We start from the raw sequence: 20,801 nt of genomic DNA on the forward strand, positions 1-20,801 counted from the left end.
ACAGATAAGATTACTGTAAATTTCTAAAGACCTAAGTTATGAAAGAAGAGGTCTTTTAACCAAAATTTCATTTAATTTAAAAATCTAAGCTGAACTGAGGAGAACTGGATTGGGGGAAAAAAATACAACTGAAGAGAGAATTTTGCCTTTCAAAAAATTTCAAGTGGAGGATTTACCTTATCCATCTTATCTTAGGTGCACAAGACCTTAACTAAAAACCATAATCAGCTCATCTTAACCCTTTGAAGAAAAACACTGTTCATGGCTAAGTGACAAAAGTGATGAGCAAGCACATTTTCCATGCCCTCTTCAAGGGCAATATTTGGAAGCATCTGAGATATTCACATTTTTAAGACAACCACTGTGACATTCTACCTCTTTACTATGGCTCTCCTACAAACTTTTGTCTGCCCAGCAGCTAGGGTGTTCTTTGTAATTTTTCCCTTGAAAGTGGTGATAAGCTAAAAATATTTACATTTAATAAACTTCTGATACAAAAAATAGAATACACTATAATTTTGCATTTTCTTAAAAGATGACTTTAACAGCACATCAAATTACTGGGATTCTCCAGCTTAAACACATCAACAGCTGACCACCTGATGCAGGATGAAATCCAGCCTTTCCACAGCCTTCGCCCTCCAGCATGGTCTGGCCCCAGCCACCATCTGCATCTGATCTTGTGCCACTCTTGCTTGCTGTCTGGTTTCCTGAAGTTCCTATCAAGTATCAACCTCCTTCCTCTCCAAGGGCCTTTGAATGTGCCGCTCCCTTTGCCTGAACACCCTTCTTCCAACTGGGCTCAGGATATCCCTCCTTCAAGTCTCAGGAAGCGTCACTTCCACAGGGAAGTCTTTTCTGACCCAATATAAGCTACCCTGAATCTCGTTAACATTCTTTCCTTTTCTTTCATAATCATAATTTGTACTTAGATATTGTGTTTATTGGTTTAATGTCAATCTCTCCCACTAGACTCTAAGATCCATGAGAAAGAAAGCATATCCCTCGGTCACGACCCTCGAAGCCCAGGACATGTCTGCAGACAATAAACATCTGCTGAAGAAATGGATGCTGGATCCCCTCACCTTTCCCCACCCTGCCCAACTACACTTGAAATACGGGATACAGCATTTCCTTCCTTATTTGTTCAACAACTACTTACATTTTGACTCAGAAAACTGAAAAGCAGAACCTGAAACCTCTTTTCTTCCCAAAGTAACCACAACCAAAGAGAAGGAGGGTAGAACTTTGGGTACTGCTTTAGACCCTTGTTTCTTCTTATAATCAAGATAGAATTAGTCATATATGTGGCAAAGGAAATTCCCACAAGAACCCATGACTTGTAGCTTAGCCACTGAGGGTTAAGATGAGATGGCTGAAATATTATCAGAACGCCTCAAAGGAACACCCTTTATTTTCAGATCACAGGGAACTAATTTTAAAGTAACGGTTAATTGAACTGACAGTCCCACAGATTATGATAATCTTCGAAGTGTACAAAAGTACATTCCTGGTTTCATACCATTTGTAACCCTGAACCTATCCTGCACCCAGTGTCGATCAAATGGTACATCACTGAGCTGGGAAACCTTCATCTTTAGTTTGTTCTCACAGATATCCTACTGATTTATTAATAATCAGGAAGAAAATGTTACTTGAGTGACGTCAGTTGCGTATTAAATGGTAGTGATAAACGCTTTGCTTTCATGGCATCATTACCTGTTTTTTTTACCATATGATTCCATTTATATATTTTTTTATTGAAGTGCCGTTGCTGTACAATATTCTATAAGTACGATACAGTGATTCACAATTTTTAAAGGTTATACTCCATTTATAATTATTACAAAATATTGACTATATCCCCTGTTGTGTTGTACAATATATCCTTGTAGCTTATTTTATACCTAATAGTTTGTACCTCTTCATCCCCTACCCCTAATATTAAAAAGAAAGCAGCCTGATATTCTTCTATTTTTTTCCTTCACTAATAGCAAATGTTCAACAGGGAAAATAAAGTCTCTCCGAAAAAATCAAAATTGATATTTCCTGTTTGCCCTACTAGACCAAATACAATGCTATTTAAAAATCATCAGCTATTGTATATTATGAAAAACTCATTCACTTGCAGAAAAAACACAACGTCTGGTCAACTCTCTTCCTTTTTCTAGACGCAGAACAAAGGCGTTATCTCAGCAGACGGGGAAGAAAACAATTTATGTTTCACGAATTCAGCTCTGCTCAGCAAATTCATTCGTTAATTAAAATAAACAGCACAAAAAAGGGTACGTTTTGGTGAGTCAATTGCCTGCAATCATAGGAGAATTTTGAAATACAAAAGGCTGCATGTTTTAACTTAGCTGAAACCAGAATGTTATTCTTTTATCATTATTTAGCAGACAAGTCATATGAGGAAAACCCTCACAATACTCTGTAGTATACTTGCAGCTGCTTTCAAAATGAGTGGAAACATTATTCTATTTAATGCTTTCATTTTATTTAAAAAGATTGACTTTGTTCTATGTAAAGTTTCCAGCACTGAGCCATAAAGGTTTTTGAATTTTAAAAATAAAACATTTAAGTTCTGCCTAAGAAGCTATAATGCAATTTTAAATATGTGGCGTGTTTTGAAAGAGTCATGAAATTTGTTAAAATGGCATTTTCAGATTTTTAGCTTTGAGGAAAAATATTTCACAGGAAAATCACTGTATCATAAAATATATTTGAATCATTAAAGTCCTTATATTTATTTCAGCAAATATAGTTTTGAAAGTGGCATTTCCTTAACCAGTATTACTTTACAGCAGTGTTTCCCAAATGGGGGTGATCTGGAGACCTTTTTGGCTGTCACAACTAGGGAGGTGCTGCTGGCATCTAGTGAGCACACAGAGGCCAGGGAGGCTACAAAGCGTCCTGCAGTGCAGAAGATAGCCCCCTCCCTGCAACAACAGCAGCAACAAACACCTGGCCCCAAGTGTCAATCGTGCTGAGGGCCGAAAAACCCTGCTTTAAAACAAAACCGTCAAAAAAAATTTTTTTAATTGAGTTAGTTTTGAACCCAATGGAAAGGTCAGGTTTTCAAAAAGGAAGATATTCTAGGCAAAATACATACTGAGTCACCGCCTGAGAAAGTATAACTTAGGCCCAAATGACACTACTCAGAACAATTAATTTTAAATATATAAAGTCAAGATACAAGAATCTTCTAAATGGGAACAATCTTGGCATTGTAATAAAGCTCCAGTGACATTCAGTTCAAACTTTCTGTGCCTGGTACAAAGTAGGCACTTAACAAATATTTACTGAGGGAAGGAGAAAGAAGGATCTTCTTGTGCCATATCCCAGGACACTGTATACGGTAACATTACACCAAGATAATGGGCTGTATTAGGTTGTTAGGGGTCCTCTAAGCTCCTCCCTTCCTCCACAGCACTAGCATGTAGCCAGCCAGCGGGTGACATTTCCCAGCTTCCTATGCAGCTAGGTGCGTCCACAAAAGGTTCTCACCAATGCACATGTGTGCGCTGCTTACAGGAAGTGCTTCTCCTTCATTTCCTCCCTTGCCCCCACCCTTCACCGTAGGTTGGGATGTGGAGGTGGCATTGACCAAGTTTCAACCGTACAGAGGACGCTAATTCCCTAAGGAGAGCAATAAGCCACCTGGGTAGCTGAAGACCACTTGGCACAGAGCTGCCCCTCCAGCAGAGATCAATCATCTCCAGAATGGTATGTGAGAAATGAACTACTTATATAATCTATTATACTTTGGGTCTCTTTGTTGCAGCTGCTTGCACAAGTCAATTCTAAAATCTGATATCCCCTATGATACAAGGGCTACAAATGCTGTCTATCTGAGGAAATGTTAAACTGGCTAACTTCTTAAAGCTTCAGTGCAAATAAGACTTGAAAATCTGGATTATACGGTCACTCTATAGTGACTACTGGTTAGGATGAAGAACTGCCATGTCTGTTAATAGTGTTAATTCTCATTTATCTAATCCAAATGGAAAAAGAAGGCAAATCTGGAGCTACCTGCCCAAGGAATTCATTGTTTCAATGATATAATATTTACATAAACTCATGCTAATGATAGCGGGCTAGACCCTGTAAAAATGGAGGCTAAAACAATTTTAACTCTTAAAATTTTATAATTACAGCATTTTCACCTTCCTGCCTTTGTCTCCCCTTTGAGTAAGATGCTGGTAAAAATACTAGTAGCAAGAGGGAAAAGGGAGTGAGGGCCAGAGGATTCCACAAACTAAACACTGAGCATTGAAATAATGATTTCTGGATTAAGTTGTATATTCATATCTTGAACATTCAATTAAGTTTGATTCAGAAGCCTCTGTGTCTATCTTGGTTTTCAGAAAATATAGCTGCTTCTTGTTGCACACATTCTTTATTAAACTCCAAAGTATTTTCTAGATTTTATTTGTTATAGAATATATTCATTCAACAATTTATTCCTACTTTATGTGAATGAGAGGGAGATCATTGAGAAACAAAATATTTCTTATGCGATGAAATTAAAACATATTACATTTAAGCAGCTTTATGCAATTCAGATTTTCCATTAATATTGCTCTTTTTAAAATATAATTTCCCCCCAATAAAAATTAATGTCTTAAATATTATATCTGCTATAAAGTCATAAACTTACTGAGAAATATTTTTACCTTAAACATCTGAAAACAGTAAAAGTACCAAAATATATATTCTAATTTCCTGACACCCTTCCCCCAAAATCATATTTATGGATTGTCCTGACAAGTCTATGGCCATTAATTCAATGATCTATGCAACTTTTCATGGTAACCTGACAATCAAGAGCATCAGGATAACACGATTAAAAAAGTAAAATAGCTTGGTCTGAAATACCTTTTTAAAGTTTCTAAAATTCTAAAGAATTTGAATGCCTCACAACAGAAATCATTTCTAAATTTTAATAAAATTCAGGGCACAAATTAGGCATCTTGTATCTCAAAAAAAATCACAATTTACATATTAAATTCAAAAATCTTTACTGAGAAAGTACTTTTGACTTTTTCTTGAAACAAAATGTATTTCTCCCAACTGAATACTGTTTACTAATTTAGATTTGACTTTTAAGTTAGGAATAAGTTTATCTTATAATATGAAGTAAAAATAAAAGTTTCACATTCTCTCTCCTTCCCAATTTCTTTCTGGGGCACTAGCCAGTCATTAAATTATATTCTACTGTTAAAGGAAAAGGTAACTAAAGGACACATCTGGACCCAAGTAAATATTTCACTAGTTTCACCAGTTCCAACTAATGCCCCCAAGGGAATAGTCAATCAGTAAATCACCACAGTGAGTCTACCACAGCTGCGACAGGTATATGAAAATGACATTATTACCCACTCGCGACAGGTATATGAAAATGACATTATTACCTACTCCTAAAAATGCAATGATCTAAACAAATCAATCACAATTCTCAATGTTAAAAAGGGACGAAAGGCTTTAAGAATCTCCAAACATGCCAAGTTCTGGCATGCCACATTTTCAACCTGAGAAGTCTCAATCTCTTTGGACTTCCTTATTGTTTGTTTGATTTCAGTCTATAAATAAAAGAGACTGGTATCAGCCAGTGGTCCTCCACAGGGGCAGTACCCTAGATGTCTTGGAAATAAGCAAGAACAATTAGTTTTCACAGTGATTGGCACTTAGGGAGCAGGGCTAGGGGTTTGCTACACATTCAGGAACTGTCCCAAGTCCCCAGAATTTTCAAAGGTCCCTCTGCTCATTCCTTTCATTAGAACCTTCAGTATGACTATCTGAGCCTAAAGAGTAACTTCTTTCCACACATAAACAAGTTGTTTTAATTCAGTTTAAATGAACACTAAACTTTTCAGCCATTCAACTGTCATGTAAATGTCTGCTTTTGTTGGGAACTTTACCAAGTGTCATTCACCATTTCAGGAAAATCATCTCACCAATAGTAAATCCGGTCCCTGTACCCAAGTCAATGACATGGCATGTATGGATCAGGATTCTTTTGCAACGACTGCACTCATGTCAACGTTATGAGAATAGGTGGGAACAGCCATCTATTTTATCATGTCTTCCACTAGTCATGCCTGAGCAGTTATATGTTGAAACACCTCATATTTTGTTATAAATTACTCTCCTGTTACTTTTTATCATAATTAGGGCAATGTATTGGTTATTATTAACATAGCCTACTTACATATGCAATTTTCCATACATTTCATTTCAGCATAGTAAAAGGGTAATACAAAGTATTTTATGAAAATGAAAAACTAGGTCTGATAGATACGCAAATCCTGAACTAGAATATCACCTAAGGCTCCTTGCAGCTCCAACATGCTTTGATTCTATGAAAAACTTTCAGTTTGGCAAGCCCCGATCATTAGCAAGCCTTTACCTCTGCTCAAGTTTGAAAGTATCGCAATTAAGTAAAAATGAGAAATACATGTGGTTGCTAAGGTGCTACGTAAAAACACAGACGCTGCTAAATGCTCCAACATTTGTGTGAGCAGAGGGAAATGCCACGGTGCTGATGCCTTTTACAGGTGAATAGAGAGGGACAGAGAAATACCTAAGGGAGAACTGAAGCCCTCACATCTCTTTGCTCTCAAGAAGCTACACTACTGGTCTCACAGGTGACTGCTGCCTTGTTCTCTCCTTGGGCTGAGGGTCACAGATCTGAGTGATGCACTGCCTTAGCCTGTCTCCCCCAAAGTTCATTCAAGAAAATATACACTGGCAAACAGTGCAAATGTCCCAAAAGTGAAACAGGAAGAATACCTCTCACTATCAAACTGTGCACAAGTCTACTTAGCAATTCTTATCCTTCAAAAAGCAACACCCTCAATTCATCACTGGTATGGAGGTGGTATAATCACACTCCACTTTTTCTGAGGCCATCATTCTCTGTCATCAGATTGAAGAATAATTATTATCCCCACTATACCAATTTCCAGGTTATGAAAACATACTTAACTCATTATTTCAGGAACTGTTGCCCCTTGCCCCACTGGATTCTCAGCGTGTCCACCGTTATCTCTTTCCCCACCATATTAGCACCCATAGGGGCAACCTTGTTTTTATTGATACACTCCACAGAGTTTCACTTGTTAAAATAAACTCCCTAAGACAAAGTCTGAGGAAATATTCCCTGGTGAAAGAAATAAATCCATACTTCCTGTGTAATAAATATATCCCTCTCGGCCAAATGACCAAGAGTCAGGAAACACCTGATTACAAAGTATTAAATATAAAAGAGGAAAATAAAACCTTAAGCTTGGCTCACATACCAAAACAAGCGCAATCTTGAGAGTGACCAGTTAAGCTTTCTTTCTTTTTTTGCGGTATGCAGGCCTCTCACTGTCGTGGCCTCTCCCATTGCGGAGCACAGGCTCCGGACGCGCAGGCTCAGCGGCCATGGCTCACGGGCCCAGCCGCTCCGCGGCATGTGGGATCTTCCCGGAGCGGGGCACGAACCCATGTCCCCTGCATCGGCAGGCGGACTCTCAACCACTGCGCCACCAGGGAAGCCCTAAGCTTTCTTGATGTAGAATTTTCTAACATAATTTTTAAGGAAACAAAACTTTACTGAGGTATTCTAATATACTAGAAGATAATTCTTTGCAAATTATGGAAAGTTAAAAATTACTGTAAGATCAGATGAAAAAAGTAATAAAACTATTCGAAGATACATTATGTACATATAAACATTTAGTTTTTAACTCAAGAGTCTCTGAAAATAAGAAATCATAATTTATACATGAAGGAAAAAACCCTCTATTTTCAGCAATTTCTTTTATAAATGATTCTCTTAGTTTTTCCTCACTGGCCTCACATATGTTTAGGATACCAAGCTACCAATTTTCTGAGAACTTGTGTCTTTAACCAAATACATATGGGAAACATAAAAGGATTTCAGAAGCAATACAGCTTAATTCTCAAGTTCCTCAAATTAAACGGTTTAGAATCATTCCCCCTCCTTTCAATGACCATCTGACCTCAGTGTGTGTTTGGGCTTATCAAGGTTATGGGTTGGTATCTGGGGTAAGGGGCACATTTTAACCTGATGTAACATTTTAAATCTATATGACTCAAAAATTAAGAAGCAGCAGCTTTGCCACTGGCCATTTGAGAAAAGAAAATGATATAGAAATGGGACTCGGCCCTAGAAGGTTCTTACCCGCAGGGCCTCGATGACGAGGTCTCTGGCCTCCAGCTCCCCTTCCATCACACTGAGGAGCATCCGAAGCTCTGATTTACTGAGGTTGTCCACATCGAAGTCTTTTTTCTGTAACACAAATTTTAAAACATGAAGAAACTTCCTAAAGGTGTGCAATGGACCATTTTTATCCCAGTGGCTCAGCAAACCCGAGGGGCCCCGTTTGGCAGCAATCCACGGTCTGACCTTCTAGGAGGAGAGGTAAAAACCACAGTGCCAATATCCCAAATCTCTCCATCTATTTTCCTATTTTCCTAGCCTGCCTCCCCACCCAGCTTCAGGATCTCTTTAAATTATACGGTGCAATACAAATTTAAAGTCCCTGGAGTTTGTATCAAAACAGGCCCAGTGTGTGTTGGGGAGAAGTTGCAAAGGTAGCAAAGAGAGCACGAATGCATTGCTCGAAGGGCCCCAACATAAAGGCTCCTGTGAGGTTATTATAAATTCCAAGACTTCCAATAATAACAGGTCATGTTTACAGAACACTGCAGCAGGGGCCACCAGCTAGCAGCCTACAGCCAAATCTGGCCCACAGATGTGTGTTACTTGGGCCACAAAGGGTTTTGTTTTATTCAGTCAGTGCTAAGAAAATCTAAAGATGTCACCCAAAGATCCAGATCGTTGGCTTCCCCTCAAAACTCAGATGACCGGGTAACCCCAGATTCACATTCCCACAGGGTAATAATCCGTAGAGCCAAGTAGCAGCTGCCCCTTTAGAAGAAGCATGCTCTGTGCTACCTGCAACCAAACACACACACACGCACACACGCACACGTAGTGTGCTTGTAAGAGGCCTGGCCTGCCACCCACATGCAGTCATCTGGGCCTGTGGTCAGGCAAGTCTGGTTCCCAACTCTCTTGTCTCCAACTCTGCCCTCTTTCCTCACAACAACTTTTACAAGCAGGTCTCCTGATAGCCATCTTATAGATGAAGCTGAGAGATGACGGGTTAGCGTGCTCACAGCCAGGCCTGGGTGAGTCCACAGCCCCAGCTTCCTCTACAGCACACAGCCCACTTCTCCATTCCGTGGAGACTCATTTGACAAACCCAGTCACCATCAGAGGGAGGGGAGCACACGTTCATCCCCAAACGTCTCAGGACACCCGACCTCAGAAGCCAGTCTTCAGGACGTTTCCGAACATGCCTTCACATCTGCCTAGCACCCAGTGGTTTCCAAAGAACTCTCAAAGAACCAAATCTAACCTATAAAATAGGTATCATCCCCTCTATTTTTCGGATGAGGAAACCACAACTCAGGAGTCGGATAATGCACGCAGTTCACACAACCAGGAAATGGCAAAACTGCAACCAAGTACTGTGATTTGTCTGCACACTTTGTCAGCACAGTGCCAACATTCTAGAGATGAAAACAGTGCTATTCTATCAATGATCCAGTGAGAACTAGCTTAGCACCTATGTATCTGACACCGTACTATCATTGTGATGACACAGAAGTAAACATAGCAAAGCCTATAAACGATTCCAGGGACTTCCAAACAGGTATGGCCAGAACTGGTCACTTCTCAGTTTCCAAAGAACCTTCTGGAAGAAGATGATGGTATAAAGGGGAAAGAGACCAGAGCTAGCTGGCTCTCTGAAGAAAGATTTTCAAAGGATCTTCCTCTCAAAACTGTTTCTTTTCGCACATACATTCAACAGAGCGGTTATTTGTAAAGGCAGGGGCTAAGGATGGAAAAAAAAGAAAAAAACCTATAGCAAGCCTACAGGATGGATAGTTCTGGGAGACCCTTGTTTGGAAGGTTAACTTATGGGTGTTCTGTGAATAGTAAAGTCCGATATACTAGGGCTTAAATTCTGCTCCTATTCATACTTATTTCACGTAAGTCTTATAACCCAGTTCTTTTCAAATTCAGGCATAAGAATCATCTGGGGATTAACAATCTGTTAACACAGATTGCTGGGCTCCCTCCTTGAAGTTTGATTCTGAGGTGGGGCTGTGAATTTGCCTTTCTGTGTGCTCCCGCTGCTGTTGGTAGTTCTGGTCCAAAGACGATACTTGGAGAAGCATTCTGTAACTTATCTGAGTCTGTTTTCTCATCTACATAAAAGAAATCCCAACATCTATCCCACAAAGTTCCTGTGAGGATTAAACAAGAACTTATCAATGACATGCACCCCCATGTTCACAGCAGCACTATTCACAACAGCCAAGACATCGAAACAACCTAAGTGTCCATCGACAGATGAATGGATAAAGATGTGGTACATATATACAATGGAATGCTACTCAGCCATAAAAAAGAATGAAATAATGCCATCTGCAGCAATATGGATGCAACTAGAGATCATCATACTATGTGAAGTCAGAAAGACAATATGATATCACTTATACGTGGAATCTAAAATATGACACAAATGAACCTATCTACGAAACAGAAACAGACTCACGGACACAGAGAACACACTTGAGGTTGCCAAGCGCAAGGGGGTTGGGGTAGGGATGGAGTGGGATTTTGGGATTAGCAGATGTGAGCTATTATATATAGGATGAATAAACAACAAGGTCCTACTGTATATGTATAGCTCAGAGAACTATATTCAGTATCTTATGAAAAAACATAATGGAAAAGAATATAACAAAAGAATGTATATACATATATATGTATATATATATGTATGTATGTACATACATATGTATGTATAACTGAATCACTTAGCAGAAATTAACATAACACTGTAAATCAACTATACTTCGATTAAAAAAAAAGAACATGTCAATGAAGTACTAAATAAAGGCAGGTGACTGTTATTATTAAAGCTGAGAGCACCCAGATGTTTTATGTAGCGAGGAGGGCTATTGGCTATGAGCCTATTTCTTTGAAAATCTATCAGCCCAAGTCTTGACTATGATGAAAGACTCTTTTATCCTGGTTTTTCCCCACTGAGATGGGAGAGTTAGATGCAATTCTATGTGCATTAGATGGTAACATTTTATTAATGCTACTGCTGGTGGTTCTAAAGATTTTAATTAATTGTACATTTTATTGTCCTTGTTTCCCTGAAGCTTCCCAAGCAAAGCACTCCGTTTTAAAAACTAATAAATTATGAAAGACATTGCCAAGATTCTGATTCACATTAGAGTCAGGAGAGCTTGCCCTGGTTCCATCATCATCAACATCACAACATGTGACCGGCAACCAACACGTCTATTTTTTAATACATCACTGTCAATAAAAAGGAAAATTCATTAAAGAAACACTGTTACAAGGATGCTTGCTAAACCATAAATTATGTTACAGAGAATGTTAAAAAAATATCTGTCTCCCATCAAAATATATTAAGTGATGTATTATTTTAAACATTGAGTGCATCTGTCTGCCTGCTTCTCTCTCCCCTACGTCTCACCCCCACTTCCTCACTAAAGACACTTCTAATGCTGGCCTTCAATCATAAAAATATTATAAGAATATTTTCAAAGGGTCATTCTCCAATACTTGATGTTTTCATTCCCTATTCCGGCAAAACTGGATAAAAGAAAGTACATGAATTATGTTACAGGTCTTAGGACTCTCAGTATTTTACAAATAAATTCAAAACATTTTGGTAGTTTTAGAAAAATAAAGAAGCTCAGAAGCAAAAATCCCATTAAAAAAACTATTATTGTTTCATATTAAGCGTCATTTATCTGACCTGATGCACTTATAGTGCAAAAGTACTTAGATATAGAAAAAGCAATTATTAAAGTTTCTTGGTTTAAGAGCAAAATAATTATTCTAACTTGTATAATTTTTAAACCACTTCAAGGTAAAATTGACATAAAAACGCTGTACATTTTTAATGTATACAATTTGATGAGTTTGAAGATAAGTATATATACCCGGGAAAGCTTCACCACAATCTATGCCATAAACAAATCCATCACCTACAAAAGTTTCCTCTCATCCTCTCATTTTTTTGTGATAAATCATGTAATATTTTAAAAGACTAACTTGATAACTGAATTTTCAAAAGAAGAGACAAGACCAGATAGATCTAAATGCCACGCTCATATAAATAATTGGGATCTCCATAAAGGCACCTAAGCCAACATGACACCCATGCCTCCCCACCCCCAAAAAAACCAAAGCAGACATGTTCAGAGACTAAGCTTTATTACTACTGCAACAGCTTTTCCTAATTAACAGAGAAATATCCAAATCTCATTTTTCAGTGATGGCAAGGCACTCAGAAAATAAAGGGAAAAAGAGAAACTGGTAGATTTCAGCTCCACAGGCCACTCCCCTGCCTGTCAATGTTTGATGTCTGCCAGGAAAAGTACTCTAGGAAAAGCACTTCTTAACACCTATTTTTAAAAATCTGGCACAGGCAGCTTAAACTAATCCAGAGTCTGGCCATCAGATAGAAAGACTTCTTTGGGGCATATATACATGAAAGAGGAGACACAACCTCAAACTCTTCCTGTTCAACACAGCAGTCTGCAACAGCTCTGAATTATGCGGAGCAGGTGTGGGGATGGCATTCTTCTGGATATTCTCCTATAGGCTTGGAGAGAGGGGGGGAAAGGGAGGAAGATGACAAAATAGAACCTGGCTGAACTGTCATCTTAAATTGCCAACTGAACATAGGCCAATACCAAGTTTCCTCCACTATCACTCTCCTCCCACTCTTCCTGAAAGAAACAAATCTAAAATACTTGGTTTATGTAGGGAATTCGACAGTCACAGCCAAAAAGCACCAGAAGACCCTTACCTGTATCCTTTAGGAATTAATGGGGTAAGCACATTGATGGGTACCATAAAAGCCTTCAGGAGTTATTATGAGTCACAGTGGCAAAAGTGTCCCTCAGATCTTTGCCCAAACACGTCAGCTATGGTGAAAATCTAGTGACCAGACACAAAGCCAAACATGTTCTCTGGCTTCTCTCACAGACACCAAGAGCATCTTCTCCAGTTTCAAATCTAGTGGGTTGTGCCTACATTTGATCAATGAATTTACAAGGGAGGGAGGAGGGGTACCTGAGAAAGCAGATGGACTGAAAGAACCTTATTTCATCTCTTTGGACCTCCGGTTTCTCAGTGGTAAAAAGAGAATGTTGTACTAAGTGATCTTTAAAGTCTCTTCCAGACACCAAATGTCCTGATTTCACATACCATCAGAGTAACTGGATTACTGGACTGAGGAAATTTAGGTCATTCGTTGAAGCCTTTGAGAAATATCTGAAGAAAATTGATTTTGCCTCTTTACTCAGAAGTAACAGAAATGTATCTTCCTCCCAGTTTAATAGTGGGTACTAATAATTAATAATGCATTTAGAACTTCCTGTGTAAGCAAGATTTATGCTTTGGGAATGAATAAAAAAGGCTGTAAGGAAGGGAAAAGCAATGAAACTCATCTTGAGATTAAGGAGAAAAAGCAAAATTTGAACACTATCATTAACGTGAAAAAATTAAAAAGAACACTTACATTATTTTTAAAATGTGAATTTGGCCAGTTATAAGGATTTTCACGATGAAAAGTATGTGTTTCCATGGTCTAAAACTATTTCAAACTATTTCTGCAGTTATGTCTTGCTTTGAGATTATTCCTCCTGATTTCTCTCTACAGGGAGGTAAGAGTTTTCCTGTCCAGGGCTGCATACCTCTAATTTCGTTCTTCCTAATAATCCTCCTTTCTCCTCTAATTCATCTGAATCCCATTTTCTTCAGGACACAGCTCGAATCCCACTTCCTTATGTCTTTCCAGACACATAAATCTCTCGTTTTCTCAGTTCAATCTTAAGAGTCGGTTCTATTCGTTGATTTACAATTAATCATGCCCTGCCTTGTGTATTTCCTCACTATATTAAACTTACTTATCCATATTTACTCTATTTTCTCACCTCTACTAGAAGTGTCAGGACAGCAAGAGTATTACATCTTTACATGATTTTACCTAATATATATGCCTCCCGCTTTTGGTGTGAAAATGCCTCTTTCACTCAGTATAACAACACAAACCATGTAAATGATGTGTAAATGGATATACTAGTCTTACTTAGATACAATGTTATGGCCCACTCTGGGGGCAACTAAGTAACTGATCAATCATTTTCATTCATTTTTCAAAAACCATTTACAGTAACCTGAAGTAGGGCAACTTGGCGTGTGCCTTTAAAGCCACATGCTGAGAACTTGGGATCAACTCTCCATGGCCATGCACCTCAAATCAACCATGCCACCCCCACCCGGGGTCTGTCACGCAAGACAAGCAACTCAGTGCATTAGAAGGAAGTAAAACCAACAAGTAAACAGACCGTCAGGAAGGAAACCTGGTAATAGATGTAATTAATTTCAAGTTCGAGAAAATGGGAATGAAAAGCACAAACGTGGCTCAGTTAGGGGCGGTAGCCTCTGGTAACTAAGTGCAGCTACCTCCCGTTTCCTCCTTTTAGATCTCCTCTCAGCCTCCATTTTTACTTTGGAGAAAAAAAAGGACCACATCTCAGATAAAGCAAATGTCTATTTCCATCGTGACTCAGTTTTTCAATGTTAACACCACCCCTATGTGGGACATGGATCATTTTTACGTGTGAGCTGGCACCCAGATCCAGTAATTGTCCTTTAAGGATCTTAGAATGCATTGAAGACTATCACTTCAATTATCTGCAGGTGGCAAAGTTCAGCACGCTGATTTTCAAGCGAAGAGCTGAGACATGAGCGACTAAATGATCTTCCTACATTTACAAGGCCCTTCTGTAGAAGAACTCAGGCCTTTGGCATTACCTTGTTGCCTTTTCAATGAAATATAAAAATGTCAAAACCAAATCATTTGCAAACAAGTGTCCATTCCACGTAACAATGTGGGCTCTACTGCACTTACTATAATAACATTTTAAATCCATGTTCAACCTATTTGGTTATTTACTAACAATTTATTCCAAGACAACAATTTTCTTCTCTTAAACCAGGATTTCTACGTGGATGGCACCACACTGTGCACAGCATTAATAATATGATCTCATTATTTTGTGCAAGTTATTTTAAGAAATTAAAGTAAAAATTGTAAAATCCTCTGCTTTCAATGTCATCATTATCATCATCTCTCTTGTAACTGTTCTCCATTTCTTTACCTAATCATCAAAGACAAGTTTCCTTTTCCCTGTTATATTAGTCCTGCAAAGGAGCTCCAACAGAGAAGAATACAATCAAGTGCATTCAAATAGAGCCTCCTTCTAAAGCCGGTGCTTAGGTGGTAAAGTATGCAGGGGCAGAAGGGAGAGAAACTGTCCATCCTTCCTGGGCACCTTCAAAGCTGACATCTAGTCCCACGTTTCTAGACATATGCAGACTATTGCAAACCTCCTTCCTGCCCAATCTTTCCTTCTACTTCCTTTTCCTGTTTCCAAACTTCCCTGCATCTCCCTCTTGATCCCCTCTCAACCATCCCCTCCTCCACACCCCAGTGGGTGATTTGGCCTTGACTCTATTGTTAGAAGAATTCGGGATGGGAGGGGTGCAATTTCCATCCCTCCACCTACGCATCCCCAGCCTCAACCACTGTTTTGAAGAGGGAAAATTTAAAGGGAAAACTAACCACGTTGGAAATTAAGTTAAAATTTAAAAAAAAGAAAATCTGTGAAGTATCTGAAATATCATTGAGCAAAGCAGCTTAGAAGGGGACAATATAAAAATGAAAACCCAAAACCATAAGAATCAGGGTCATTGTGCTCAAACAAGAAGAGCCCTCTAACATCTATAATGTTAATTACTACAAACTTCAGGACAACAGTTTCATCACCATCTAGTAACACATGAAGTAAAATTTCTAGTTAGCCAATCAACAGTAAGAATTATGACACAGCCTCTTGGTGAGTGTTCATTTTCTTCATTCAATAAATATTGGTGGAACATCTACAACGTGCCTGGAGCTGTGCTAAGAAACCTTAGCTTTTACAAATGAAACCCACACTGCTCTTCTTGAAAGATGAGGCTGCTCTCTCCCAGCCAGGGCCTCGCTGTGCATGTGATCAACAGCAGATATTTGTAAATGGCTAAGTACTAAGTCTGTGAACCATTTTCTCACCTCATAAAGTTATGTGAAACACAGGAGGATAAAACCAACTGGCAGTCTAGCCTAGGCATGTATTCAATCATAGAGGAGCACAAATATTTTTCTCTAAACAAAATTGCTCCTGTGGGAAATATAACAGTGATAGCAACAACGATAATAAAGTCCAAAAAACAGACGCAAACATAAATATATAACCTATTTAAGAATAAACAAAGTAAGAAGCATCATGATAAACTCAGTTATATTCTGATCTTTGGGGAATATTTTTGTCTATTTCTTCAACCTTTAAGCAGTTTTTCTAAAGCACATACTTGAGACTGAAACTTCTATGCTCATCTTTGCCCTAGGCCCCCTCTCAAGGAACCCTAGAAACCCACCACACTTGTACACAGCTACCTGCAGTCTCCCTGCCCAAGTCCTCCATCCTTCTGTGGAATGTCTCCTGATCCTTCCACTAGGAATCCTGCCTGTGACTCTTCTTCTCCAGACTCCTAATGCAAATTTTTTGTGCCTCTCATGACACCATGGTCTTTGATTTGACTCCTTGGTGCATGTGAGGTTCTAGCACTGAAATGTTTTACTTTAGGACAGCAAAGATGTTACAATGTCTCCACTTCAGTATGTATTTGGTAATGTGTGTTAAATCTACAATATTTCTTACCTAAATTATACTGTGAAACTTTCAATACTCTATAGCTGCCACATAACTGTAATTTTTTAAAGAAAGCTTAACAAAATTGGCTAGAAAGTTTCTTTTTATTGCATTTACATTCAGTACTGTCACCTGGAAACACAATTTTCAAGGTGCCAGCTGCTAATTGTTTAACATCACTATTGTGCATTTTTAACAAAATAATTATCCAAGTTTTTTCTTGTCACTATCACCATGACAACAAAATTTATATCTACTTTTTGTATATTAGTTGCTCCAGAAAAGCCCAGAATGACAAGAATGTTGGTCTGCTTCCCAAACATAGTTCCAAAAAGATCTACATTTTCCTTTCACTCTTAAATTCTTTAGTGACAATAAAAAGCTGGAAGATTTCTGTTTTCCACAGTGCCTTATCCATTAGGACCTATTTTCAGAGTAGACATAGCAATATAGTCTAAGAGTCATCACATTTGGCTAAGGCGCTGAAAATAACCCAGGTCTCCGGCATGGTTCACAGCAAAGACTATTAATATGACCCTATTGAATAATGTAGCTGTTACCTTAGCCTTATACTTGGGATGCTTTCAGGATTTAAGCAGCTAAGAACAAGGACCACAAACTAAATTTAAAGCACTCCACTGAAAATCATATTAAGCAGAAAACTATAAATTAAACTTGTCTCTAAGCAACAATCTAAATAGTCAAAACTTAGTGAAAACATTCACTTTCGAAAATAGCCTACTGCTTTGGGTTTCCATTGACTCATTACTGCCAAATATACATATAAAATGCATAATAAGTAAACCAACTTGAAATGAAATAAAATTCAAAAAAGAATTACCCACTAAAAATTAAGTCCTCGGCTGCTATAAACTCAAAATGCATCAACATGCCTTTAAATTTTAATCATTAGATAAGAGGCAGTTATAATGACAAATATTCTTCAATCTAACTTTTCTTTAATTAAAAAATCAGTCTAGGGGGCTTCCCTGGTGGCGCAGTGGTTGAGAGTCCGCCTGCCGATGCAGGGGACAAGGGTTCGTGCCCCGGTCCGGGAAGATCCCACATGCCGCGGAGCGGCTGGGCCCGTGAGCCATGGCCGCTGAGCCTGCGCGTCCGGAGCCTGTGCTCCGCAACGGGAGAGGCCACAACAGTGAGAGGCCCGCGTACCGCAAAAAAAAAAAAAAAAAAAAAAAAAAATCAGTCTATAGGTCAAGTAGCTGATATAGGCAGACCGTACTTTATTAAGCGAAAAGTTAAATGTTCAGTTTACTGCATAAAAAGCCATCATTAAAATTTCACTAAAGTACCAAACATTTTTTTAAATACTAGATTAAGAATTCTTATTGCATCTCCTCAGAACCCTATAGGATTTTATGGAAATAACAAAGGAGTTTCACTTTCACAGTTTTTTCATGGCTATTCAAATCAACCAGGGTGAAATGATCAAACTTCTACCTATAAGCAGTTAAAAATCAGGCTCCTGAAAATTTTAAACAGCAGAAAGGGAACACTGAACTTGTTAACAAAAAAATCTGCCTAGTGTCTAAGGCTCTGTTTATAATCTAACCAAATAAAACTATAGGTCAGCTACAGAGCATAACTCAGCTGTTTTTGTTTGATTTAATTGTCAGGTGATTAAAATACTGAGGGTAATAGAAAAACCCATTTTAAGTCAATTAAGCAAACAAATTCAACCTTCCTGGGAAACAAGAAACACACCCCTCTTTCTTTTTTCTCTCACTCCCCTCCCCTTACCATCTCTTGGGGATGAAGGTACCCAATCACTTCAACTTCTCCGAGAGGTTTGTTGTCTTAATAGCTACCTTCTTTTACTTCACGCAGGGGAACTGATTTCCTGCATCACAAGTAGGCAGATTTCATACGAAATCTTAAGATCACATTTTCTACGTAAAGAATGAAAAATCTATTTTCCTAAAAGTTTCAAATCAAAACTTGCCAGTTTCACAAGTGGAAATCAGCAGCCCTCCGCCTCCGTGTTTCCTTCTCTCCCTGTTTCTCTCTTTCCTTCCCAGGCTCAGCTCTTCTCATGCCCAAGTAGCTTTCCTCCACATCTCTCTCTCCTCTACCTCTCCAGAAAGCCCTACCTCCAAATGCAAGGGGAGGAAGTTCAAGCAGCTCTGGCTATTCACACCTGGCCCTGCCCTCAGCTGCTCCTTCACCGAGTCTGGTCAGGCCATGAGTGGGAAAAACGGAGGGGCGTCCACGCTCGGCTCACTGCATCCTACCCGGAATCTCCTGGGGGAGCAGCAGAATCGCGCCTAGGGTGGGAGGCGCTCCCAAAGCTGCCTTTCTTTGCAGATTCTTGCAGCTCCTACCAAGCTGCTTCCCAAACCCCAAAAACATTTCCACGCAGGAAATGTGGGACCAGCCTTCCCCTAAGGTACGGGCTGGAAACCAACCGATGAGCCTCTGTGCACGGGGAGATTCTGGGGGTTAAAGTAGGGACCAGCGATGGATGGAAGCTCATTTGGCTTCTAGACCCCAGAGAAGAAACACACTGTGTTGATACCAGGTGTTGAACCTCCACCTCGCCCGGGCATAGTCTCGGGAAGAACGAGGACACCTCCCCCGCCCCAACCCCAATCCCCATCACCAAGTGATGGGGTAGCAGGCAGCTGGGACCCAAAGCGCCGGCGCTCAGCGGCAGCAGCGCCTACAGCTGGGCATGGGGCCTCTCCCAAGGGGTCTCAGGCACACGAATGAATACACACACACGCACACACACAATGGGCATCCCCACACCTGCTCGGCGCCAACCCGCCTCCCCCTCGCTGCTCTCCGGGTCCGCTGAGAGGTGCCAGGCACCCCCGAGACACGCGCCCACAGCCACGCGCGCAGAGAGAGGCCAACAATAGGAGGGTGTCCAGTTCGCTGGGAAACACACCCCAGCCCTCACCCCTGGCCAAACCCGACCGAAGCAGAGGGAGTGCGTACAGAGGCCACACGCAGGGAGCCCCGAGAACCGGGCGGACCGGGGCTGCTTCCCGCGAGGCTCGGAAAGGACAGGCGGTATCCCCAACCCAGGCGGCCGCCTCGCCCCGGCCTCGGGGGATGAGGCACCCCAAGGAGAGCGCACCCGGAAGAGCCCGGGCTGGCAGAGCGCCCCGGGGGCTCCCACCCCGGAACCCCGCGCCCACCCTGGGACCTCGGTTACCGCCGCCTCCGCCGGGGCCCTCGCCGCCTCCTCTGCGGCGCGGGAGAAGTCGGGCTCGCAGCTCGCGCCGTCCGTCGCCATCTTCCTGCTCTAGCGGATCCGAATGCGAGCTCGGAGCGGCAGCTTCGGGTTCAGCCCTCCCGGCGGCGGGCGGCGCTTAACCCGCGGCGGTCCGGGGACGCGGGCGCTCGCAGCCGGGCCGCCGCCGCCGCTGCAGCGCTCCCTCCGCCCCCTTGCCGCCGCCCCCGCCGCCTTAACCCGCTGCGCGCCGGTGCGCCGCCCGCCGCCGCCTGGTCCCCGCCCGGGGCTGCCAGCCATCAGCCGGCTCCTTGAGGTGAGAGAACTGGGCACGTGCCCAGGCCGGGTTAAGGCCCGGAGCGCAGAGAGCAGAATCAAAGCTCCAGGGCGAGGCGAAGGAAAGAAGGCGCCCAAGAGCTGATTCGCCTGACACGGCCCCACCGAGCCGGCGGGGCAACGACGGATCGATTAAATACCCGGCCTCCCTAATCCGAATTCTCTATTAGAGCCAGGAAAGTCCTTCACTTCAGCCCCCTCTCTAGCCCACCTCTAGAAAACACAGAAGGCACCCTTTGCTTTTTTCTTAAAAAAAGAAAAAGAAAAAAATTTTTTTTACATCCAATACTGCCGCCAGGGCGTTTTTACCCATTTGGTGTATATGCCTGCCTTTGTTTGATTCTCCTTCTCCCAAAACCATCAACTTCCAGATCAA

General features: G+C 40.8%; 1 protein-coding gene across 2 annotated transcripts in view; it reads right to left on the reverse strand.

Annotated features, from left to right (window-relative positions):
- Window positions 1–20,245, reverse strand: part of CTTNBP2 (cortactin binding protein 2) — a 158,946-nt gene extending 138,701 nt beyond the window's left edge. Inside the window, exons 1-2 of one of the 2 annotated variants that reach the window (XM_029233780.1) lie at window positions 20,072–20,245; window positions 8,192–8,299 (exon numbers count right to left, since the gene is read on the reverse strand). In XM_029233780.1, coding sequence (XP_029089613.1) covers window positions 8,192–8,299; window positions 20,072–20,152 — 189 coding nt within the window. In that variant the 5' untranslated portion in view covers window positions 20,153–20,245. The remainder of the gene's footprint in view (window positions 1–8,191; window positions 8,300–20,071) is intronic. The other variant, XM_029233781.1, reaches the window with a different exon arrangement.
- Window positions 20,246–20,801: the final 556 nt, after the last annotated feature.

The sequence above is a fragment of the Monodon monoceros genome, unplaced genomic scaffold (assembly GCF_005190385.1).
Source record: "Monodon monoceros isolate NGI ecotype Baffin Bay Population unplaced genomic scaffold, NGI_Narwhal_1 Super_Scaffold_2, whole genome shotgun sequence".
Classification (NCBI taxonomy): Eukaryota; Metazoa; Chordata; class Mammalia; order Artiodactyla; family Monodontidae; genus Monodon; species Monodon monoceros.